Source organism: Panthera pardus, unplaced genomic scaffold, assembly GCF_024362965.1.
Source record: "Panthera pardus isolate Hobbes unplaced genomic scaffold, ASM2436296v1 HiC_scaffold_13, whole genome shotgun sequence".
Classification (NCBI taxonomy): Eukaryota; Metazoa; Chordata; class Mammalia; order Carnivora; family Felidae; genus Panthera; species Panthera pardus.
The window spans coordinates 164,678,951-164,705,012 of NW_026526688.1; the positions used below are offsets into that span (position 1 = coordinate 164,678,951).

At 35.0% G+C, this 26,062-nt stretch overlaps 1 protein-coding gene across 5 annotated transcripts in view; it reads left to right on the forward strand.

The window, feature by feature from the left end:
- The window catches only part of NFXL1 (nuclear transcription factor, X-box binding like 1), a 72,947-nt gene that overhangs the window by 35,982 nt on the left and 10,903 nt on the right, over window positions 1-26,062 (forward strand). For all 5 annotated transcript variants that reach the window (XM_019412677.2, XM_019412670.2, XM_019412700.2 and 2 more), the window contains exons 16-19: window positions 7,844-7,865; window positions 8,296-8,436; window positions 14,948-15,114; window positions 20,709-20,778. In XM_019412677.2, the coding sequence (XP_019268222.2) occupies window positions 7,844-7,865; window positions 8,296-8,436; window positions 14,948-15,114; window positions 20,709-20,778 (400 nt within the window). The remainder of the gene's footprint in view (window positions 1-7,843; window positions 7,866-8,295; window positions 8,437-14,947; window positions 15,115-20,708; window positions 20,779-26,062) is intronic.

Genomic DNA, 26,062 nt, shown 5'->3' on the forward strand with positions numbered 1-26,062 from the left:
ATGACATGAGATCAAGACATGAGTCAGACACTTAACTGACTGAGCCACCCAGGCACTCCGATATTTTAGAATTTTAACTTAAAAAAAAAAAAAAATCTTTCTGGGGCACCTGGGTGGCTCAATTGGTCAAGCGTCCGACTTCGGCTCAGGTTATGATCTCATGGTCCGTGAGTTCGAACCCTGTGTTGGGCTCTGCACTGACAGCTCAGAGCTTGGAGCCTGCTTCGGATTCTATGTCTCCCTCTCTCTCTGCTCTTCTTCTGCTCATAGTCTCTCAAAAATAAACAAACATAAAGAAAAAATTTTTTTAAATAAAAAAATCTTTTGACACTTTAATTTGAAGTGTGTCTTAGGCCACCTACTCCCCTTTTTCTTTGTTGAGTTTATCATTCTTTCAGGCCTAGTCCATAAACCAGTCTCTCTTTTTCAGCCTTATTCCTTTCTAAATATATTTTACATACTGCTTGAAAACCTCTCCTATGTGTATATTTTTTCAGCCTTTCCCCCAGCTGGAGTTTAATATCCTTATTAGTTTCCATAGCAACTCTTCTTATCATTACAATAATTCATCCAAGAGATCATCCTCTGTTAGTTTTTCTGACTGATTCCCATGCTAGTCTTTGAGTTCCTTTAGGATGGAGGAAAGCCAGGTTTTAGGTAAGGTGTAATTGAAGGAAACATTGAAAATGAAAGTAGGTAGTTTTCTGGAGGGACCAGAAAATGACCTGGACTGAGTTGTAAGGAGCCAAACCTAAGGTAATAATAGAATCTTGGAATGGTTCATACTTTCAGTAGAGGTTATGGAATATAGAAGAAGAGGGAAGCATAGAATTCTGGGAAGCAACATAAAATCACCATTAAGGTTCCAAATTGAATATTGGTACGTCTTATATATCAACCTTTTCCAGAGGGCCTTCTTGTTTATTTTTAAAAGCTCTCACTCTCATTTTGTCCCTCCACATCTTTCTTTTCTGTTTAAGTAGCATGTATATTTTTGTATATTGGTTATGGAGTCAGGTTCGGAGGCAAAGTGTTGCTGGGAGCTATATCTACAGAGTGATTTTAGTCTGGATATTAGTGAAAGATTCATAAACACTAAAATTGTATAATTGTAATCAGTTATCTTTGAATTCCTTAGTTTATCTTACAGGAGGATTATTTAACAGATATGTCTATCTTCATTCATTCAATTAATTTGCTTGAAATCTTAGGTTGGATTAAATATTTTATGACAATAGAAAAACTGCCTGGAATTACTAAGTCATGTTTACTAGAGGTTTAAAAAATTAATTTAAAAGTCTTTCCTTTGCACTTGAATGTGCTGCTGGAAGTTTTTTTGGATATGTATATTAAAATTGTGTTTTAGAGTAAGAACTTTTGAGCCCAGTGTTGTGCTTCCCGCTAACTACTACTATGAATAAGTCATATCCCTTCTCTGTAAAATAAGGAAATTTAAGATATCTACAAAAATGTCAGTGTCAAAGAGAAAATTTTTGGAGGTCCTTCTCAAAATCTATTCATTGTGTCTAATAACAATTTTTTTCTAAAGTCTATTTTTTCTGATATTAGTATAGCTACTTATACCCTCCTTTGGTTACAGTTTACATGGAGGGATAGACAGATTCTTAGAAACACAAAAGCAACTGAAGCTGACTCAGAAGTAGAAAATCTGAATAAAACTATACCTAGTAAAGAGATTAAAGTAGTAACCAAAAGCTTACCATAAGGAGAAGCTGAGGATGGGTGACTTTACTGGTAAATTCTACCAAACATTTAAAGAATTAACACCAATATTTCATTGTGGGGAGACATTTCCTGATTCATTCAATGAAGCTGGTATTTCCCTGATACTAAAAGCAGAGAAGGACCTCATAAGAAAACTATAGACCAATATCCCTTTTGTATAATAGATAACAAAAATTCTCAACAAAATAGTAACAAACTGAATCCAGCAACATGTAAAAAGGATTATGCATATGACCAAGTGGATGTATCCCAGAAATATGAGGTTGATTCAACATATGAAAATCAAAATATCAAAGTAATATTTTATCACTAGAATAAAGGACAATTGATAGATTCAGAAGAACATTTGACAAAATTGTACACACTTTCTTGATAAAAAAAACTCAACAAACTTGGAATAAACAACCTCCCTCAACCTGATAAAGGGCATGTATGAAAAGCCCTTAATCATACTTAGTAGTGAAAGACTGAAAGCTTTCCTGTTAAGAACAGGAACAAGACTAGGATGTCTGCTCTTGCTCCTATTTATGTTTACATTGTATTAGAGGTGCTAGCCAGACCTATTAGACTAGAAAAAGAAATAAAAGATGTATTCATACTATTTGTATTGTTAGATGATGTGATCTTGTATATGAAAAATCCTAAGGAATCTTTACATAAGTTATTAGAGATATTGAATGAGTTTAGTAACGCTATATAAGCAACACTGATATACAAAAGTCGATTCTATACACTAGCAATGAACCATCTGAAATGAAATTAAGAAAACATTTCTACCTCCAATAGCCCTAAAAAAGCAACTTGGGCGGTTCAGTCGGTTGAATGTCCGACTCTTGATTTCAGTTCAGGTCATGATCCCAGGGTCGTGGGATTGAGCCTCACATCAGACTTCATGCTGAGTATGGAGCCTGTTTAAGATTATCTGCCTCTCTCCCTCTGCCCCTCTCCCCATTCTCTATCTAAAAAATTAAAAAATTAGAAAACCAACTTGTTTATTCAACAAATTTAATGAAAGAAATCTAAGGTTTTATGCACTGAAAATGCAAAACATTGTTGAAAGAAATTAAAGAAGACCAAAGGCTCTAGTACTGGCATACATACATATAGATCAAGGGAATAGAATTGAGAGTCTAGAAATAAATTCATACACTTAATGGCCAGTTTTTGACAAGGGTACTAAGATAATTATTTAGTAAGTGGCAAGATATCCCACTTTTATGGATGGGAAGACAATATTGTTAAAGACATTACTACCCAAAGTAATCTACAAATTTAACATACTCCTTGTCAAAATCACAGCTGGCTTTTTTCCAAAATTCATATGGAAATGTAAGGACACAGAATAGCCAGAACAGTCTTGAAAGTGAAGAACAGATTTAGAGAACTCATACTTCCTTATTTTAAATTACAAAACTTTAGGGGCACCTGGGTGGCTCAGTCGGTTGGGCATCCGACTTCGGCTCAGGTCATGATCTCGCGGTCCGTGAGTTCGAGCCCCGCGTCGGGCTATGTGCTGACAGCTCAGAGCCTGCAGCCTGTTTCAGATTCTGTGTCTCCCTCTCTCTATGACCTTCCCCCATTCATGCTCTGTCTCTCTCTGTCTCAAAAATGAATAAACGTTAAAAAAAATTAAAAAAAAATAAATTACAAAACTTTAACAATCAAGAATCAATCTGTGGTATTGTAGCGACGGACATATTGATCAATGGAATAGAATTGAGAGTCCAGAAAGAAACCCATATGTTTATGGTCAGTTGATTTTTCACAAGAATGTCAAAAAAATATAGTGGGTGCTGAGAGAACTAGATATTCACACGGAAAAAAAATGAAATTGGACCTCTGCTGCACAACATATGTAAATCTTAAAATGGGTCAAAGATCTAAAAGAGAGGTTTTAAACTCTTAGAAGAAAACAGGTGTAACTCCTTGTGTCCTTGGGTTAGGCAGTGGCTTGTTACATATTGCTGCCACCTAAAGCATAAGCAACAAAAGAAAAAATAAAGTGAGGACATTATTAAGAAATTGTGCTTCAAGGACACAATAAAAAAAATGAAAAACGTCACCCACAGAATGGGGAAGATGTTCGTAGATCATATATTCTATAAGAGTATTATCCAGAATATATAAAGATTTCTTTTTTTTTTTTTTTCAAGTTTATTTACTTATTCTGAGAAAGAGAGCACAAGCAGGGGAGGGGGCAGAGAGAAAGAATCCCAAGCAGGCTCTGTGCAGAGCCTTCAAGCAGGGCTTGAACTCACGAACCATGAGATCATGACCTGAGCTGAAACCAAGAGTCAGATGCTTAAGCAACTGAGCCACCCAGGTGTCCCAGAATATGTAAAGAATTCTTAAACTGAGAAGCAAAAAGGCAATCTGTTTTTAAAAATCGGCAAAATCTTCGAATAGACATTTCTCTAGAGAAGATCTACACATGGCCAGTAAACGTGAAAAGATGCTCAAGTAATTATTAGGGAAATTCAAGTCAAAACCACATTAAGATGTCAATTTATACCCACTAGAATGACTAAAATAAAGAAGACATAAGTGTTGGTGAAGCTATGGAATAGTTGGAATCATCTTACATTGCTGATGGGAACGTAAAGTGGTGCCACTACTTTGCAAAGCAGTTTGGTAGTTTCTCAGGAAACTAAACTTGGCGTTACCAATTTTAGGTATATACCTAAGAGAACTGAAAATATGTGTTCATAAAAAACTTGTACATGAGTGTTACAATAATAACATTATTATTAATAGCCAAAAAGTGGAAACAACTCAAACATCTGTCAACTGATGAGTGGATAAAATGTGGTATAACTATGCAGTGGAATATCATTCAGCTATAAAAATGCATGAATTAACTGATACGTGCTGTAACATGGACGAACCTTGAAAACAGTATGCTAAGTGGAAGAGGCCAGACATAAAAGGCCACATAATGTTTGATTCCATTGATGTGAAATGTCCAGAATAGGCATATGCATAGCACCAGGAAGTAGATTAGTGGTTGCCAGGGGCTGTGGAGTGATTTCTAAGAGTTACAGGGTTTCTCTGTTGGTAGTGAAAATATGCTTGATACTGGTGATGGTTACACAACCTCGTGAATATACTAAAAACCATTGAATTGTGCTTTAAAAATTTTTTTTTAATGTTTATTTTTGAGAGAGAGAGAGAGAGAGAGCATGAGCGGGGGAAGGGCAGAGAGAGAGACGGAGATGCAGAATATGAAGCAGGCCCCAGGCTCTGAGCTGTAAACACAGAGCCAGATGCGGGACTCGATTCCACGAGCTGTGAGATCATGACCTGAGCCCAAGTCAGAGGCTTAACCGACTGAGCCACCCAGGAGCCCCTTAATTGTACTTTTTTAAAAGTATAAATCTTATCTCAGTTTTAAAGAGGAGACAAACATGTAAAGGTCTTTGTAATTCTGATATAATGATCTTTCAGTGGCAGGTGTAATAAAATTAGTATAAAGTATATATATGTTAAAAATATTACTTGTCACATGAACGCCGAGGTAGTATAATTTTTTCTTAGAGTAGAATGTTCATGTCTTCTTGTCCCTTGCCTACCATTTTTAAACATAACCTGACTTTTAATAATTTGGCTGTGTGGTAAAAGAATTCTGAACATAAAATAACGTGCTGTATCATTATGGTGCCTTTGGCTTCAAGTTATAAAGAACCTACATAAAAAAGTGACATAATAACAACAGTTTTGCCTTGTGCAGTTAGACTGGAGGTAGAGCAGCTCTGTGGTTGGTTAAGCTGATTAATGTAGTTCTGCATCATCAGGGGTCCAGATTCTGTCTTTCTGTTTTATCCTCAGTGTGGCATCTTTGCTCTCAGGCTACTTGGCTTTCTGTTAAACTTCCCATCCAGACAGGAAGCTTTCCAAAGAGAGAAACAAACTGTTTATGTCTTCTACCATCATCTTCTATTTTTAAAGAGTGAGAAGCCTTTTCCAGAAGCCCCATAGCAAAACTCCTTTCACATTTCATTGGCCAGAGTAGGATCACAAGACAGTTTAGAAACTGTCCCTGGAAAGGGAAATGAAATGTTTATTTTTTAGTTTTTTTTAAATAGACTTTATCTTTTTTTAGATGATTTTCAGGTTTACAGAAAAATTACACAGAAAGTAAAGAATTCCCATATGGCCCTGCGACAACAGTTTCTCTTGTTAACATTTAGTGTGGCATATATATATTTTTTTTACATTTGAGGAACTGATATTGAATAATGATAATATTATAAACTAAAGTTCATAGTTTATACTAGGGTTTATATTTTGTGTTGGATGGTTTTATGAGTTTTGATAAATGCCTGATCTCGTGTATCTGCTAATTACAATATCATATACTATAGCCACTGCCCTAAAAACATCGTGTACTATTCTTGTTTATTCCTCACCTTCTTCCTCAAGTCCCTGGTGACCACTGATCTTTTTAATGTCTCTATCATTTTGCCTATCAGAATGTTATATAGTTGGAATCAGATGGCTTACAGTCTTCTCTATGCATTTAAGTTTTCTCTATGTCTTTTTATGTCTTGGTAGTTCATTTCTTTTTATTGCTGAATAATATTCCATTGTATGAATGTACCACAGTTTGTTTATCCATTCACCTATTGAAGGACATTTTGATTGCTTCCAAATTTTGGCAGTTACGAAGAAAGCTGCTTCAACATTCACGTGTAGGTTTTGCTGGATCATATGGTAAGGCTAGCTTAGCTTTGTAAGACACTGCCGAACTCTCTGACAAAGTGACTGTACCAATTTTGCATTCTTATCAGCAACAAGAGTTCCTGGTGCCCTGTATTCTTGCCGGCATCTGCTTGTCAGTGTTTTGGGTTTTAGTCATTCTAACAGGTATGCAGTGGCATCTCATTTTAATTGGCATTTTTGTAATGACATGATGTTCAGCATCTTTTCATAGTTTTGTTTGCCACCTGTATGTTTTCTTTGGAGGGTGAGGTGTCTGTTCTCTGTTCACATCTTGACCATTTTTCTTAATTGGATTGTTTGCTTTATTATTATTAAGTTTTAAGAATTTGTCTTACACTTTGGAGACAAACCCTTTGCCAGATACGTTTTTTCTCAAAGTCTGTGGCTTTTCTTTTAAGTGTTTTTCACAGGGCAGATGTTTTAGTTTAATAAAGTATAGCTTAACTATTTTTCTTTCGGAGATCACGCCTTTGGTGTCGTACCTAAAAAGTCATCCCCACACACAAGGTCACTTAGATTTTCTCCTATGTTGATAATTTCACATTTCACATTTAGGTCTGTGATCCTTTTTGAGTTGTCTGTTGTGAAAGGTATAATGCCTGTTTGGATTTTTTTTTCCCCATGTAGATGTCTTTATTCCAGTACCAACCATTTGTTGAAAAGACTATCCCTTCTCTATTCAGTTGCATTTTTCCTTCATCAGAAATCAACTGAGTATATATTTGTGTAGGTCTGTTTCTGGGCTCAGTATTCTGTTCCATTGATCTATTTGTCTGTTTACTGTTACCAGTACCATCCTGTCTTGATCACAGTAGCTTTATAGGATGTCTTTAAGTTGGGTAGTGTTAGTACTGTGTTGTTCTTCAATACTGTGTTGCCTATCCTGGGGTTTTTTGTTTTTCTATATAGACCTTAAAATCAGTTTGTTGGTGTCCACTATTAATAACTTGCTGGGATTTTGATGGGAATTACATTGAATCTAGATCAAGTTGGGAAAGAATCAACATTTTAACAATATTGTGCCCTTCTATCAATGAACATGAAATATCTTTATATTGTCTTTGATTTCTTTCATTAGTGTTTTGTAGTTTTGCTCATATAGATCACGTATATATTTTGTTAGATTTGTATCTATTTCATTTTTTGGTGCTAATGTAAATGGTGGTGTGTTTTTAGTTTCAAATTCAAATTGTTTATTTCTGGTATATGGGGGAGCAGTTGGCTTTTGTATGTTAATTTTGTATCCTGCAATCTTTTTATAATCACTTATTCCATATGTGCTTTTTTTATGTAGTAAAACTAGTGGCGTTAGCACCTTTGCTTTAGGTAATCTTTTTGAAGAATTTATAATGTTTTCATTTTATTTTTTTTCTTGCAGAGAATGTCTTGGGAAGCATGAGGTGAGTTATAGGTACAAGTTTTAAGTAAAGCTTATAATCTATGCTACTGTATAGGGATTGTTAGAAATGACAAAGTCAAAGTATTGTTTTTTGTGTTTTTTTTTAGTGCTCTAAAAAGTACAAGAGTTTATTTGCTGATTTTTAAAATATACAGTGCTTTTGAGAATTAGCCTATGTCTATGTGGTCACTATAGCATCATTATATTGAATTTCCCTTTTAGGAATAGAATGTTTTGCTTCTTGGCATTCGTTTTTTGGATTTTTTGATAGTTACTTTGATTTTGATAATAATTATTATTAATGAAAATGTGTTAGACCTTTATGAAACTTGTTCTTAAATGATAACAGAGTCATTTCAGACATATGGGACAGAAGGTTTTGTGTGTGTGTTGCTAATATTTTCTTTTCTTTTCTTTTCCTTTTTGTTAAGGTGAGTCCACTACCATGCCATACTGTAGGACCCTACTCTTGTAAGAGAGTCTGTGGACGAACCTTAGATTGTCAGAATCATACATGTATGAAAGAATGCCACAAAGTAACTGAAATTGATGCCTTCATTGGCAAAAACAAGGTAATATCCTTAGGTTGAATATATATGTGCTTATAGTATGCTTGAAACATTCTTTTGGATAATTATGCCATAAATATTTTTCCATTTTGTTATAACTATTTTCCTTTTTCTTGCCCTCATCTCTTCTCCTTCCTTGCCTTTCTTAATACAAGCAGCTTTAACAGCTTGGTGTACATTTCTCTGTATCTTTGTGCCAACTCATGATATGCCTTTTAATGTACTCTTCACATACTGTACCTGTGTTAATACATAGGCTTTCGTTTTATGATAAAAGTACAGAAATTATGTATCTATTTAGATAGTAGATAGAAATATTACTTCCACTTCTGTCCGTTTATATCTCTGAGTTTAATTCTGGAACATTTTTTCTTAGCTGTTTTTTAAACCTAACATGTATGATAGACAATGTCCACAATTTTAATAAATTTCTAATCTTTTGTTGGGAATAAAGTAAATAGCATCACAGATGTAGGGTATGTGTGTGTGAAATTCACTAAAAGCATTTTATAAATCATATAAGTCAACCATTGAAAGTTCTCTAAAAATTAACATTTTACAAGGAAAAATATAGCCAATAAAATTTTAAATGATACTAAATTTTTTGTATATAATATATAAATAACATAAAACATATATATATATATATAAGTATATATATTTAGAGTGGGAGAGTATGAGCCAGGGAGAAGGACAGAGGGAGAGAGAGAGAATCTTAAGCAGGCTCCATGCTCAGCATGAAGCCTGGTGCAGGCCTTCATCCCACGACCCTGGGATCATGATCTAAGCTAAAATCAAGAGTCGGACTCTCCACTGATTGAGCCACTCAGACGCCCCTTATTAAATTTTATTTTTAAACGTTTAAATTCATCAACAAATAAAACTAACAAAACCCAGCAAAATCATTTACAATAGCAATAAAATATACCAGATTCCTGTTGAAACACAATACAGATAGTCAGTCTCCTGCTCTGAATTTCCTAGGCCATTTGCAAGGTTCTGGCCAATAAAACATAGGCAGAAATGTTATTCAACTTCAGGAATAGTTAGAGAAATCTTAATTTATCATTAACCATTCTTTCTCTGTTTCCATGATGGAGGAGGTTGTATGTCTCTTGTGATACAGTTAAAAGCTAGCAAACTCCCCATCATCTTGTATCCCAGAATCATTGATTTCCCGGAGTCCCCTGCCAGCCTACATTTGACATGATGTGTGAATAAAAAATAAACTTTGTTATATAAAAAATTATATATTTTTTAAATATTTAATGTTTTTTCAAAGACTTCCATTCTATAGGGAATCATAATATTATTAGCAAGTGTGTGTAATGAGAAGTAAGCCAAAGATTTTAAGATTCATTTTATTAAATAACATTAAATTTTCAAATGTTTAAATTATTAATATGAATTGTATGCTATTGAAAAATTCACTTGCATTGTTACTTTTTTTTTTTTTTGTCTTTGATTCAGTGGTTGTAAAGCCTGATAATATAAATGTCCATAGTATCATTCTTGCTCATGTGCAGACATATATGTAAATATATTGCCTATAATTTCTTCATTGATCTGTGCTTTCATCCTTAATAAAAATGTTCTCATGATAAAATGAAAGAGAGAGTGGAATTATAAAATCATACTAACATAAATATAATAATTCAAAATCACTTTAGTCAGAGTACAGCTGCTATATCTTCTCTAGATTTCCAGAACATCAAATGAGTTGGAAAAACTCATTTTAAGAGCTGATAAGAGGGGCGCCTGGGTGGCTCAGTCGGTTAAGTGGCCGACTTCGGCTCAGGTCATGATCTCGCGGTCTGTGAGTTCGAGCCCCGCATCGGGCTCTGTGCTGACAGCTCAGAGCCTGGACCCTGTTTCGGATTCTGTGTCTCCCTCTCTCTGACCCTCCCCCGTTCATGCTCTGTCTCTCTCTGTCTCAAAAATAAATAAACGTTAAAAAAAAAATTAAAAAAAAAAAAAAAGAGCTGATAAGACACCAATTGGGGAATTATCTTGGATTATCCCAGCATTGCTCCATGGGCAATGGCTGTGGTAAAGTTTGGGTTATAACTTACATGCAATTCATCTCAATTTAGCTACAAGTCCACCTTTGTCTCCCACTCAAGGAAGGCTACTACAGTGCAAGTGAATGAAAATTACATTATTTAGGGGATAACTTTGCAATCATTCTAATTTATATATTAAACATGAAATATATCATGAACTCTTTAAAATTCCTTACTGTAACATCTCAGTTGAGACCCACTGGAGATGATCTCCTTGTATGTCTGTCTTGACCCAAATGGCTCAGGAATTGTTAATTCAGCTTCTACCTTGAGTTGTAGCACAGAGCTTACAACATACAAAAAATATTAAATTAATAAATATTAAATATCGGGTATTTAAAAAGCGTTTATTGACTGGAATCAAAAGTCTTTTGTTTCTTATCTCTGTAGATCTCTCAGTCCAGTCAAAGCTGTTCTTATACGCTATGGCTCTGATTGCTACAATTAGCAACAGATATATCTCTATTGTCTAATTCACTGGCTGCAGTGAGTGGAACTGTGGTTAATTGGGGAAAGGTGTGAGATTGATGGCAATTGAAGTGAGTGTATTTCCCAAGCAAACCTGGGCACAAATAATTTTTAGAGTGACTGAAAGAAGAAATAATAAGTATTTCCGTTTCTTCTACTTGAAGAGAACATACTCTCTAAGAATACTTTCCATAGTGATTTTGATGTATTAACATAAAAAATAAAACCTCAAAAATACAAAAAAAAAAAGAAAAGAAAAGAAGAAGTGGAAGAAATAATGAGGATAATCTTTGGGGAAAATCTGTACCAAAAATAAATGAAAAAGAAAAAATATATCGGTACATAATCACACATAGACACATACATTTCGTGTATGCTTATGTATATGGTAGACCCTTGCCACGCAGCATTGGCATCACCTGTAATCTTGTTGGAAACCCAGAATCTCAGATCGTACCTCAGCATTTAACGATTGCCAAGTGATTGATCATGCACAAAAGTGTTTGAAAATCACTGCTACAAGCAAGTGTGTATGATGTGTCATGTTTCATTGATTTAAAAAAAAGAATTTTGTTATAATCATCAGACTTTGTAAGAGATTGGAACTTAATTATTTCAGCCATTAAAAACAAAGGATAATTCTGTAATGTGATAGAGGTTCTAATTTTTGCTACGATGATAATCATAGTATATAAATGTGGAACACCTTAAATTTATGAAATGTCAAATATAATAAAACAGGAAAGAAAAATTTTACTTATCAAGATTCATTTTCCAATTTGTAATAATAACGCACATGTTTATTCTGCCTTCTCATCATCTCCTTGCTTATAATTGGGATTGCTATCCTTCTGGGATTTCTAGACATCAGATGAATCAGGAAAAACTCATTTAAAAAAGATGGTATGACTAATTGGGGAATTATTGTAGATTATCCCAATATTGCTCCCTTGGTTAAAATTCCTGTCTCCCTTTAAAAAAAAATTTTTTTTTAATGTTTATTTTTGAGACAGAGACAGAGTGTGAGCAGGAGAGGGGCAGAGAGAGAGGGAGACACAGAATCGGAAGCAGGCTCCAGGCTCTGAGCTGTCAATACAGAGCCTGACGCGGTGCATGAACCTGTGAACCATGAGATCATGACCTGAGCCAAACTCGGATGCTTAACCGACTGAACCACCCAGGCTTCCAGTGTCTCCCCTTTTTAAAATAAGAACTGTGTGGGGCGCCTGGGTGGCTCAGTCGGTTAAGCGTCCGACTTCAGCTCAGGTCACGATCTCGCAGTCTGTGAGTTCGAGCCCCGCGTCGGGCTCTGGGCTGATGGCTCAGAGCCTGGAGCCTGCTTCCGATTCTGTGTCTCCCTCTCTCTCTGCCCCTCCCCCGTTCATGCTGTGTCTCTCTCTGTCTCAAAAATAAATAAACGTTAAAAAAAAAATTAAAATAAGAACTGTGTAAGATATTTGACAGCCAGTCTTGCTGTATTTCTGAATTAAGGTAGATTCTTCTGGAAGATAGAACCTGATATTTGAAGTGATCCAGGAAGATAGCTTAGCAAGTATAGATTCAGTGATTTTTTTTTTTTTTTCCATAACTGGAACAAAGGAGCCCCATACCATCAGTATAATTCTTCTTTTGCAGATAGGGAAACTGAAGGTTTTCAAGTGACTTGTTCATGATAATATAACCAAGAGAGTAGTAATAAGAAGGTAGTATCCCTGATACTACCTGATATTAACTTCCAGCCCAGTATGATCTTCTATTTATTTAAATGAAAGATTATTACAGATGTACCACATAGCCAGGAAGAAACAAATGAGATAGACTATGTGTGTCATCTTTGGTTATGTTTGCACATTTTGAGATTCACTGCTTCTCTTTTTCCAGTCTTTCCCATTTCAGAAAGTTGTTTTATCAGTTTTACACCATTCTGCAGATCAAAGACAGGAACATTGCTTAATTTCTTTCTTATCTTCCTTTCCTTGTCTCACAACAAATCTTGTTAGGTTTATTATCTTCAAAGTAGATCCCTGAATCTATTTCTTATAACCTCTGACACTAACCTTCTCATTCAAGCCACCATCACCTCTTCCCTAGATTTCTGCAGTATTTTCCTAGCCAGGCTGTCCACTCCCTCGTTTGTCTTACTGCATTAGCCAAATTCATCTTTTAAAAATGTAAGAAAACAAAATAAGTCATGTGTCATCTCCCTTTTCAAAACCCATCAGTAGCTTTCAGTTACTCCCAGGATAAAATGCAGATGGCCTTATGATAGCCCAATAAGGCTTTATACTGATCTAACTTCTGATGACATTTCCTACCTTTTCATTCATTGCTCACTTGTTCCCTTCTACTTTTGTTCTTGCTATTCTTTGAATATTCCACATTTGTTCTTCTGTCAGAGCTTTTGCACTTAGTTTTTTTTCCCCTCTGGAACTCTATATTCTTGTGGCTTTCTCCCTTATTTAACTTAATTCCTGTTCAAATATGAACAGGAATTTCTTCATGTTGCTCCTATTACCCTCTCTTATCCTGCTTTATCTTTTTTCAGAATATTTATGAAGACATTCTGTTATGTTCTTTATCTCCCCCATTTAAATTTAAGTTTCTTAGGTCAGGGATCTCTCCCATTTTGCATATTCCCAGTGTGTGAATGATTCCTGGCACATAACGCTGAATAAGTGTGAATAAATTAATATACTTTTTAAATTAAAAAATAGAAATTATTTATAGAAGAATGTTTCATAATTGAGACACTTTTTCTTTTCTTTTTCTTTTTTTTTAATTTACATCCAAGTTAGTTAGCATATAGTGCAACAATGATTTAAGGGGTAGATTCCTTAATGCCCCTTACCCACTTAGCCCCTCCCCCCTCCCACGAGATACTTTTTCTTTTTAATCGTGTATGTTAAAAGTAGCTTGGGTTTTTATTGACATAATAACTCGTTTGTAATCATAGCTTTACTTAGGAATGATAAAAAAAAAACATTTTTAAACTTTAAGACACTATCCATGTCTATAGCTCTCTTATTTCGCGTATGACATATGAAAATACTGTCTTGTAATAACAATTTTTAACCTTTTGTAGATATAGTTAAATTATTAAATACTAGAGGAGAGAGGTGCCTTCTTGAGTTACATTCAAGTACATTTATTTTTTTCATTTTTTTTTTTCAAGTTTATTTATTTTGAGAGAGAGGGAGATCTCACGTGTGTGTATGTGTGAATTGGGGAGGGGCAGAGAGAGAGGGAGAGAGAGAACACCAAGCACGCTTCATGCCCTCAGCACAGAGCCTGATGGATGGCTTTTCTCAGAACTGTAAGATCATTACCTGAGGAGAAACCAAGAATTCTACCCTTAAGCTTAAGCAACTGAGCCACCCAGATGCTCTGAAGTACATTTACTTGTAAATGTAATGTAATCTTGGTTCACTGAAGTGCATTAAAACATAAACTTCTGGTCATTCTTTTTCCCCTCTATGCATGTTTCTCTTTGGCTAGATGAGATCAGTATCTTCAGAACACTGAATGCTTTGGGAATTGTTATTTATGTATTAACAGGGTGTTGATTTCTTTAGTTTGATGGTGATCGTGCTTGTTGGGCGGAAATGAATTGATAATGTTTTACTCTTTATTTTTTTTCTGCTACGAACCATTCTTTAGGAAGTAATTTAAATTTTTAGTAGGAATACCTCATGTAATCCAGTACAATTTCAGATGACGCAGTTTGATTTAATGAAGTTTGTAGACATAACAGTCTTTGTGAATAGTGGTGATATTGATAATTTTGCTATTCTTCATTTTTAATATATATTTTTTCACTTTGAATAATTTTAAAGAGTGAAAGCATGCACCATTTTATTAACTATATTCTCAAGAGCTGCAAAAGTGCTTTTTTTTTTTAATGGGATATGTGAATTTTGTAGTTTTAATATATAGAAATGTTCAACTTCTGTACTTAGATGATTTATTTCCTTACTACCCATCAGGCTGGCCCAGAATGCCTTCACTGTGAAGAAGGGTGCTCTAAATCACGGCCTCTGGGTTGTCCCCATCCATGTGTTTTGCCATGTCACCCTGGAGAATGTCCTCCTTGTGTTCAGATGCTTAGAATAAAATGTCACTGCAAGATCACAAGCCTTTATGTGGAATGTAGGTAAGTGGACTGAAGAAGTATTTACTATAATTATTTTAACCAGTATTTCTTTGTAATTCAGAACCCTATACAGTATTCTTTAGGAAACATTATTCACTGTTGCCCATAGACACTAGAAGCCTAGACTTTCCAGTAGAGACCTGAAGAAAGACATGTAGAATCCCTCACCTTCTAGATACTTAGTCCTGGTTTCAAGGGCAATTCTGCTTTTTCCATTTGGGAATTCTGTGTAAGGGAAAAAGTTTCATCAATCATTGCTTAAAAAAAAATAGAAATATTCCTATAGCGGATTGTCAAGCAACTGTGTCAAACTAGAATTTTGTTGGATCAAAACTTGATGTGCACATAGTTACTAAGGCATAATTTTTAAATTCTATGGGGCGCCTGGGTGGCTCAGTCAGTTGAGCGTCCGACTTCAGCCCAGGTCATGATCTCGCGGTCCGTGGGTTCGAGCCCCGCATCGGGCTCTGTGCTGACAGCTCGGAGCCCGGAGTCTGTTTCAGATTCTGTGTCTCCCTTTCTCTCTGACCCTCCCCTGTTCATGCTTTGTCTCTCTCTGTCTCAAAAATAAATAAACATTAAAAAAAAAAAATCTAAATTCTAGACTTTTGTTTATTACAAGTGTAGCTGTTATGGCATATGCCATACTAGGCTATGACTTCTATATTTCCTTTACTTAAAAAAATGCACACTTAATAATATGTATATTTTTGCTTATCAATTATGTGGAGGGGAAAAAATTACCATTTTTTCCCTATTTAATCACAATCTAACATAATTTATCTAACTTGTTCAGCTCCGTTTCACCCAAGTTTGTAAAGTGGGCTGTGTGTAAGTGTATTTGACTCAAGTTAAAGTTGGGGATATGACTTTGTTTCTCATTTTTTTAACATAAATACTTTTTGAAAAATGCCTGTTAATAGTATCTTAAATTTTCTTTTGTCATTTATACTATAGACTACTGTTTTTTTAAATTGGAAAAGTTAAATTTTATTCTTTTTATATATTAAAATTATTTTGTTGAACTTTTAAGAATGAACTATTCTAATTTTTAGCTTTAGAGTTTTGTTTGAAGAGGGCAATTTTGCTTTAGTAATTAGTGATACTAAAGAAAGGAGATTTTCTTTGGTCTTATAGGGTGTAAATTTCCTTTTCTTGCTTCTTTTTCCCTTTGTTATGAAGTCTCCAAAGTGTGACTTTGCCTTTTTACCTTCTTGTCCAGAGTGGTTGCCTTTCCAAGATTGACTCCTTGATTCTTGTGTACTTTTTAAAGTTTCTTCCTTTTAGTTAGTGTTCGTATCTACCAGTACTTTTTCACATTTAGGGTGGACTTTCTCTTTCTGGTGTGATGTTAGCTCAGTTGCCCTCTTCTCTTTTCTGCTCAGTTTTTCCAGAACCCTACTAGTTCTCTGAAATGATTTGCTGTGGGAGCTTGAGAAATAGCTTCGCTATGAATTGGTATTTATTTTTCTACTTGCCTGTAATTTGAAATTTGTAGAAATTTGTATCTTCTGGTTATATGCAGGTCATGGGATTTGAGTGATTTTATTATTAATGAGCTGAATGATTTTGTGGGGAGGATATGTAGATAGATATATTTGGATTGAGTTGGCTTCCATTACTACAGTTATCTGGATCCTTTTCCCTTTCCTTGAATGTATATTTAAAGTGTATGATTTTCAGCAGAATATACATTCTTTTCAAGTGTACATGGAACATTCTCCAGAATAGATCACACAGTAGTTCGCAAAAGAGGCCTCAACAAATGCCAAAAGATTAAAGCCTCACCATGTACCTTTTCTGACTACAACACTATGAAACTAGAAGTCCAACTACAAGACAAAAATTGGAAGGACCACAAATATATGGAGGTTAAACAACATGCTACTAAACATTGAACAGCTCAACCAGGAAATCAGAGAAGAAATAAAAAATTACATGGAAATAAATGAAAATGAAAACACAGTGGTCCAAAACCTTTGGGATGCAGCAAAAGCGGTCATAAAAAGTATATAGCAACATAGGCCTACCTTAGGAAGCAAGAAAAATATCAAACAACCTAATCTTATACTAAAGGAGCTAGAAAATGAATATCAAACAAAACCCAAAGCCAGCAGAAGGAAGGAAGTAATAAACATCAGAGCAGAAATAAATGTTATAGAAGCTAGAAAAATAGAACAGATCAGTGAAACCAGGAACTGATCCTTTGAAAAAAAAAATTAATAAAATGTGATAAACCTCAAGCCAGACTTATCAAAAAGAAAAGACAAAGGACTCCAATAAATAAAATCACAAATGAGAAGATAAATAGCAACCAACACCACAGGAATACAAAAAATTATAAGAGAAAGTTATGAAAAATTGTATGCCAACAAATTTTTTAAAGTTTATTTATTTTGAAGTGGTGGGTGGGGGGGGGGGGAAGGGACAGAGAGAGATGGAGAGAGAACTCCAAGCAGGCTCCACACTGTCAGTGTGAAGCCCAGTGCAGGGCTCAAACTCATAAACTGTGAGATCATGACCTGAGCTAAAACCAAGAGCCAGATGCTTAACCAACTGAGCCATCCAGGTGTCCCTGTATGCCAACAAATTTGACAACCTAGAAGAAATGGGTAAATTCCTAGAAACATGTAAATGACCAAAACTGAAACAGGAAGAAATAAAAAACTTGAACACACTGGTAACCAGCAAAGAAATTGAATCAGTAGTCCAACTCCCAACAAACAAAAGTCCATGACCAGATTCTACCAAACATTTAGAGAAGAGTTAATAACTGTTCTCAAATAATTCAAAAAAATAGAAAAGGAAGGAAAACTTCCAAATTCATTCTATGGGGCCAGCATTACCCAAGCTACCACTAAAAAAGAACTACAGACCAATATCCCTGATGAACATAGATGCAGAAATTCTCAATAAAATACTAGCAAATGAAATCCAACAATGTATTAAAAAAGTTATTCACCACCATCAAGTGGGATTTATTCCTGAGTTGCAGGTGTGTTTCAGTATTCACAAATCAATCAACGTGATACACCACATTAATAAAAGAAAGGATATGAACCATATGATCCTTTCAATAGATAAAATAGAAATAGAATGCTTTTTCAATAGAAAAAGCATTTTACAAAGTATAATATCTGTTTATGATAAAAACCCCAACAAAGCAGATTTAGAGGGAACACACCTCAAAATGACAAAGGCTATATATAACAACCCCATAGCTAATATCATCCTCAAGGGGGAAAAACAGAGCTTTTCCTTTATGGTCAGGAACAAGACAGGGATGTCCACTCTCACCACTGTTATTTAACATAGTAATGGAAGTCCTAGCCACACAATCAGACAAGAAAAAGAAATAAGAGTCATTCAAACCGGCAAGGAAGAATTAAAACTTTCACTATGACATGATAACTATATATAGAAAACCTGAAAGAGTCCACCAAAAAAAAAACTGCTAGAACTGATACACAAATTCAGTAAAGTTATAGGATACAAAATCAATGTACAGAAATCTGTTGCATTTCCTTACACCAATTGGAATTTAAATAAAAACTTAAAATCACAATGAGATACAACTACATACCTGTTAGAATTCAAAAGATAAAAGATTGACAGGTGTTGAAAAATTAGTTTATTACTAATTATAAATTTTTTTAATGTTTGTTTATTTTTGAGAGAGAGAGAGAGAGAGACAGTGCGAGTGGGGGAGGGATGGAGAGAGGGAGACACAGAATCCGAAGCAGCCTCCAGGCTCTGAGCTGTCAACACGGAGCCCTATGCAGGGTTTGAACCCAAGAGATGTGAGATCATGACCTGAGCCAAAGTCGGCCGCTTAACCAACTGAGCCACCCAGGCACCTCCCTCTTTTTTTTTTTAATGTTTATTTATTTTTGAGAGAGAGAGAGATAGTTCAAGTGGGGGAGGGACACAGAGAGGGAGACACAGAATCTGAAGCAGCTTTAAAAAAAATTTTTTTTTAATGTGTATTTATTTTTGAGAGAGAGATGAAAAATTAGTTTATTACTAATTATAAAATGACAGGAATTGGGGCGCCTGGGTGGCTCAGTCGGTTAAGTGGCCGACTTTGGCTCAGGTCATGATCTTGCGGTCCGTGAGTTCGAGCCCCGCGTCGGGCTCTGTGCTCACAGCTCAGAGCCTGGAGCCTGTTTCAGATTCTGTGTCTCCCTCTCTCTGACCCTCCCCCGTTCATGCTCTGTCTCTCTGTCTCAAAAATAAATAAACGTTAAAAAAAAAAAATTAAAAAAAAAAAATTAAAAAAAATAAATAAAATGACAGGAACAAAATGATATTAATTCTTAAGTTCAGATGTGAGCACCATACTTACAAGGATGAAAACGTACAACTTCTGGGAGAGCCAGAAATTATTAAGTGAATTTTTGCTAAGAAAATTGCATATGTTACCTTAGAGTACATTTATACTAATTTGATAACACATATTTAAGATAATAGTTTTGACATTAGGCTAAATTTATGATATATTTTTGCAATTATGTATACTAAAAGGAAATAGGAAAAGCAGGAAAAGAAAGAAAGAATAAAAAGGAGAAGAAAGGTAATGGAAAGAGAAAATAAGATTCATATGGTAGGGATTTTAAGAGTGTCACTAGTTAACTGACTCATGCGATGTCTGTTGTGGTTGTATTCAACTAGATTAGAAAGTAGTTTTATTCCCTGGTGCTTATGACTTTTCCTGAATTACCCACCAAGTCAAATATAAAAGCACACAGACTGCTCTAAAATGATTGAATCTAAAATGAATCAATTTCTAATATTAATAAATAGCTTACCGAAACAACTTAAAAAGATTTCCTAAAACAAGCTCACTAAATTCTTCAATTTGAAGTAGGTTTTTTTTTTTTCCTCTTTAAGAAAAAGCAAGCAAAGGGGGGTGGAAAGAGAGAGAAAGGGAGGCAAATCAAGAAACAGACTCAACTATAGAGAACAAACTGATGGTTGTTAGAGGGGACGTGGATGGGGGAATGGGTTAAATAGGTGATGGGGGTTAAGAGGTGCACTTGTTGTGATGAGAGCTCTGGGTATTGTATGGAAGTATTGAATTACTGTATTGTACACTTGAAACTAAATTACAATTTATGTTAACTAATTGGAATTTAAATACAAACTTTAAAAAAAAGAAATCTGGGTGAGCATTTTCTCAGGATCAATTTTAAAGTAATATATTGAGCCATCAGTTTTTAACTGTTCATAGAAGTGTTAGGAAAATGATAATTATATGATAATATAATGATTGATCTATCAACAGGGAAAGATAATAGCAGGAACTATTAAAGAGATCATGTTTTATATGTGTTTTATACTCCCTTTTTGCATTGATTGACTTTTTGGCATTTGATTTATTGGTAATAGATAAAGCGCTGGAAGGTTTCAGTTATCAGACCAGGTAAGTAATTTGAGATAATTATTACAGATGGTACACAAAATAGTTTTCAAGAAAAAAATGAACTAGGGTAATTTTGTGGATATGTTTGAAATGATGAATTACTTTTAGAGAAATTATGTTATAAAATGGACTTTGGTTTGAATGGCATCAAAATTTCCTCTTTTATTTTTAGAAAAATAACCACTGCTGATATAGATGAAAAGAATCTCCTTAGTTGTTGCAAAAATCAGTGTCCTAAAGAGGTAAGCTTTAATAGAAACTTTTAAGTTGTATTTCTATGGCCTTGTTTCTCTTGGATTTTCTCTTTTCTCGTTTGGTCTTATTTCAGGTCTTTTCTGAACCTGCTAGACATGTGGGTCCAGAAGAGAAGATGTGATTGAGGTCTGTAAAAATGTAATACATACTAACTGTGGATGCACATCTCTTTATGAAATTTTGGGGGTATTAGGACTAAGACTGACCCTTCGAAGATTTTTTTCTAAGAGCAGTTTTGAAGAGAGCTTATATACTTTATATGATAGAGTATTGACCTAATGCTTTGCCCCTCCTTAAAATATTAAATACGTGAAGAACTGTGTGAGTCATAGGCTGTGAGACAGTAAATCCATAGTAGGTTATTTAAGAAGCAGATTTGTGTGTGTGTGTGTGTGTGTGTGTGTGTGTGTGTGTGCGCGCGCGCGCGTGTGCACGCGCGTATGTATGAACTTTAAAGTTCATTATTATTTTGAATTAATTAATACAAAGTACTTATGTTAAAGTCTTATTTTTAAATATTCTGATTCTTGTATGTGCATTGTATCCAAACTGAAAGTATTAAAAATAGTTCAGAAAAATTATTCAGAGTGTAAAGGTTAAAAGTCACCAGTGATTTTTCTTGGTGATAATTTGAGAAACCAAAGTGGTCCGTCTATAGTTGGTTAACTTAAAAGTCAGAGTATTCCCTTTTTTGTTGTTGGAGGTAGGGCAGTAATAGTTACTTGATTTGGTTGGACATTTATAAAGGAATCCCTTTGACTTACAGATATACTTATTGTACCACTTTTATTTTAATTCTGTCTTTATGTATTTATGTTTCTCATCCTCTTTATAGTCAGGGAGAGATGACAACAAAGCCTTAATGACAAGTATAGAAGTCATTCTCTTTAATTAAATAAAAAGAAATTAACGCATGATATGCCTTTTTGTTAGCAATATTTCCTTTTAACTAAAACTGGATGCTTTTTATGGATTTCTGTTTAAGAACTATTGGAAGTTGAACCTGTGTATTTTAAAAGTTATGTGAGATTATAAACAGACATTTCAAGCAATAAATGATTATTTTAATAACCTGTCTTTGTCATACAAGCAAAACTAAGGGGGACATTGGGATATTTCAAATTTAATTTTCTGAATTCTTCAAATCCTGAGTTTTTCCTTTTTAAAATAAATTTTCTTCTGTCCAGATTCAGATTCCGGGTAATAAGTGGTTGAGAATGTTTTATTTTTAATCTGACTCAGTAACTTGGTATGAGATTGTAGTTAGAAATAACAAAATTAAATTTAGGGATTGCTGATTTGCAGTTTAACATTTCCTTGGCTGTGATTCATTTGTGATACTGTTATGACATTTGGTGGGACTAGATGGATGGTCACTGTTTAAAAATTTGTTTTCCATGCTCATGATTATTTGGATTCTAGATCATTCTGGAGCCCCGAGTATTTCCAGAGTCTCCTTGGGCTCCCTTGAAAAATATAGCCTTAGTTTGGGAACAATCCAGGTGGCTGTTATAGTTTGAAACAGTCTAGGAGCAGACAGATGTCTAATAGAACTTACTCTAGTTTATGGCCTCTCAACATTGGTGAGGCTACAGCAATACTTCTCAAACAGTCAGTTTAAGAGCTTCTTGAAATGGATTAATGGGCCCTGCCCCAGAGTTTCTGGTTTTGGGGGCCCAAGAATTTGCATTTCTAATAAGCTTATATATAATAGTGATATTGTTGGTCTGGCACCACAGTTTTGAGACTCACTAAGCCATAGAATCAAGTCATACTTGGGATCAACCAAGAACTGTGTCACTTTGCATCTGCAGCAGATATCCTGTACTCAGAGTTAAGGTATAGGATGATGGTAAATTCTGATGTGCTGATAGATTCCTGTTCACTTTCTCTTCCCCTCCCCATACTATGGATTTCTTGAGGGCAGGGACTATGTCATATTTGTCCTTGCATCCAGTCCTTTGTTCCCTGTTTGTATGTATTAGGCAGTTGGTAAATGTTTGTTGAATGTGAATTAAACCGAACCGTGGGAGTGATATAAGCATATCCTTCTAGATATACACACTCTATGTCTTCTGGACTGGTTTGAATTTAACTAAAAGAAAATATAAAGATACCATGAAGAACTAACTACACCTTTAAACTGCCCCACATACACAATTCTGCTTTTAAAAAATATTTCTGAATTTAGTTTTATCATCCCCATACAAGCTTTTTTACTTTTTGCTTGGGAAAATTATTTAATGTCTCTGTAACTCAAATTGTTCATGTATACAATGGGAGAAATAATACTCACTTCTGAGCGCTGAGTATTAATGAGTTAATAACATGTAAATGTCTTAGTATATGGTAAGTGCCTTATATGTGCTTGCTGTAGTGATGATGATATATGTGGGTATTTATCCACAAACATTGTTTTGCAAGCTTTCCTTAATTATTTTTAAAGAGCTTTTTTAATTGTTGTGATTAAAATGGAACATTTTGAAGTAGACAGTATTGGTTATTGATGAGGTGTTGGATATGACATATGCAAATGTTAGCAGAATGATGTTAGGGGCTGAGTAGAAGAAAACCATTCCACATTGAGTAGAGTAGGCTATCTCTGCTTTAAATGAATGTGAAGGTTAGATGTTTTAGAAAAACCTCAGTATTTTGGTGTGAAGTCTGTAATGAAGATACAGTCTTTATATATTATGCATTTTAATCAGCTTCCTTTGAAACTGCTTTTCAGCTCTTTTAGAATATAAGCTGGCTTTTAAGATAACACATACTTGTACATCTGATTTTTTTAAACAATGAAATTATTACCTAGTCAGAAATACGTAATACATATGGACAGTTTAACAAATGGTTAAAAAGTCAAGACCGTATAGCTCCACCCAGGTTAAAAATTACAGTGTGACTGCATCTCAGAAGTCTACCAAAGTCCCTGTCTGACTGTGGTTTCCTCTTTCTAGCCTATATGTTATCTCCATCTCCCTTTTATAGTAATTTACTTGCTTTTGTTTATAGTTTTCATCTGGAAACAATATTGCTTGCCTAATTTTATATTAAAAGTTCAAAAGTATGAACTTATGTGACCTACTTACTGTGCTTTATGTTATGTTTGTCACGTTTATTACATGTTGCCACAGTCTTTATTCCATTATATGAGTATACTATAGTTCACTGTGTTTTCTTTACTGTGGGTAGATATTTGAGTTGCTAAAAATACTGTTATGAACATTCTTGTTTGTACATTCTAATATATGTGCATATAAGTTTCTGTATGTGCCATTGCTTATTCATAGGGGATGTATAATTTCAACTTAAAGTCATATTGATTTCCAAAATAGTTGTACAATTTACTATCAGTAAATTTTCCTGTTTACTACCAGTATTTTAAAGTTCCAGTATTTTAACTTCCAGTTACCACCACACTTGGTATTGTCATAATTTTTAAGTTTTGCCAATTCTATGGCATCTGGTGATTTTAAATTACATTTTCCTGATTACTAGTGGTTTTTAATACTTTTTCAGGATTAATGACATTACTTTTGTCTGTGGGGCATATGTTGGATACCAGCACAGCAGACTTCTGGATGAGTTTCAGTTCTCCTTGCAAGCTACAGAAATCAGTTTGGTTAACTTATCACACACAAAAAAAGACATATTTGGAGGATATTGGAGGCCAGTTCATAGATTTTGAAGGAAATGCTGTTACAGCAAACTTTGGGAAGGGCAGGACCTGGGCAGCCCCAGGGCCTTGCCAGCAGGGGCTTGAGGGCTCTGTAGTGAGATGACTATTCAAACCACCATCTCTTTCTTTTTAGTTTTCAGTTATCAGGAGAGAAAATCTGATTGGTCCCCTTAGGTACGGGGGCTCCCTTGGCACAGACAGCAACAGACAGCGAACTGGAGTGGGTGGTACAGTCATGGCCATAGCTCCTGGGAGAACTGTGGTAAACCAGGCAGCCATCCCAATTTATGTCTTCTGTTTCTTCTACCAGCAGAGAAGGTGAAAGGCCGGGAGATTCATGGAAGAATTGTGAGATGGGGGTAACATGATCAATACAGTATTTAGAGAAAAGAGGTAGATTTTAAAGGTAGAAGACCCAGCCAGAGAAAAGAGACTTTTAAGATGGTAGTGAAATTGTGGAGAGTGACCGTGGGGTCTTTTAGGACTAAGGCAGAAAGATAGGACATCCAGAAAGATATGACATCCGGTTTTTAGCTTTTCATCAAACCCCAACATGTTGAAAATATAGAATACTATAGTCACAATTCTGAGTAACTTCAGAAAGTCTATATTGATTCTGAAAAGCTTCCCTATTCACTTTCCCCATTAGAGTTATTGATTTAAAGTTGAAGTAGAGTGGTTAGTTACTTTTAGAGAGGATGACCGATGTCATTACCTCGATGAAGGAAAGAGCAAGAGGCTACAGAGACCTGTTTTGAGAAGAAGAGAGGATGGGTGGTAAGTTAATGCCAAATGTTTGTCTTCTTCATGAAGTCAGGCAAGAGGCACTGGCAGGAATGGAAGTGAGGAAGAAGTTGAGGAGGACAAAGACTTTAAACCACCCTGTGAGGCAGATATTTGATAGTTCAAAAGTATGAACTTTTGAGCTTATTAAGCAGTGTTCAAGGCCTGTAGTTAGGTAGAGAGAAAAACAAAACCGAAGTGGTCCAGGAATGCTAGTGTGGAACTCATTCCAGCAGTGCAGCCCTATGGTGGGACTGATGAAAATGTAGTCTGAGTGATCCATATTTAGTTTTGGTGCGAACGTCTCAGCTAAAAATGAAAAAACAAGAAATTTAGTTGCACACCAGAGAGAGACTAAAGGCAATGGAAAAGACTTCTGAATGTTTTAAAGTCAGTAGAGTTAATAGTTTGAAGAATCAATCTGGTGAAATATAAAGATCAGAAGTTGGAGAATTCAATGTTTATTAAGGTGTCTTTGTTAATGAATATAAGAGACACAAAGAAATAGAAGACCATTGCCCTCATTATAATACCTTTTATTATAATAGCTAAATATATCGAGAACATTTAATCCTCACGACAGCCTTACAAAGTTCTGTTTCCCTTCCCAGTTTTATACGTGAGGCACAGAAAAGTCAGGAGGTTTGCCCAAGATTTCACAGTTGGTCAACAGGGAAGCTGAAATTCAGTTCCAGGCAGCTTGACTTTGGAATTCAACCACTAACCAATGGTGTCTTTTATTCACAGTCTGGTTGGAGAGACAGGAATCTATGAAGTGTCTACATTTTTTAAAATTTTTAATGTTTTTA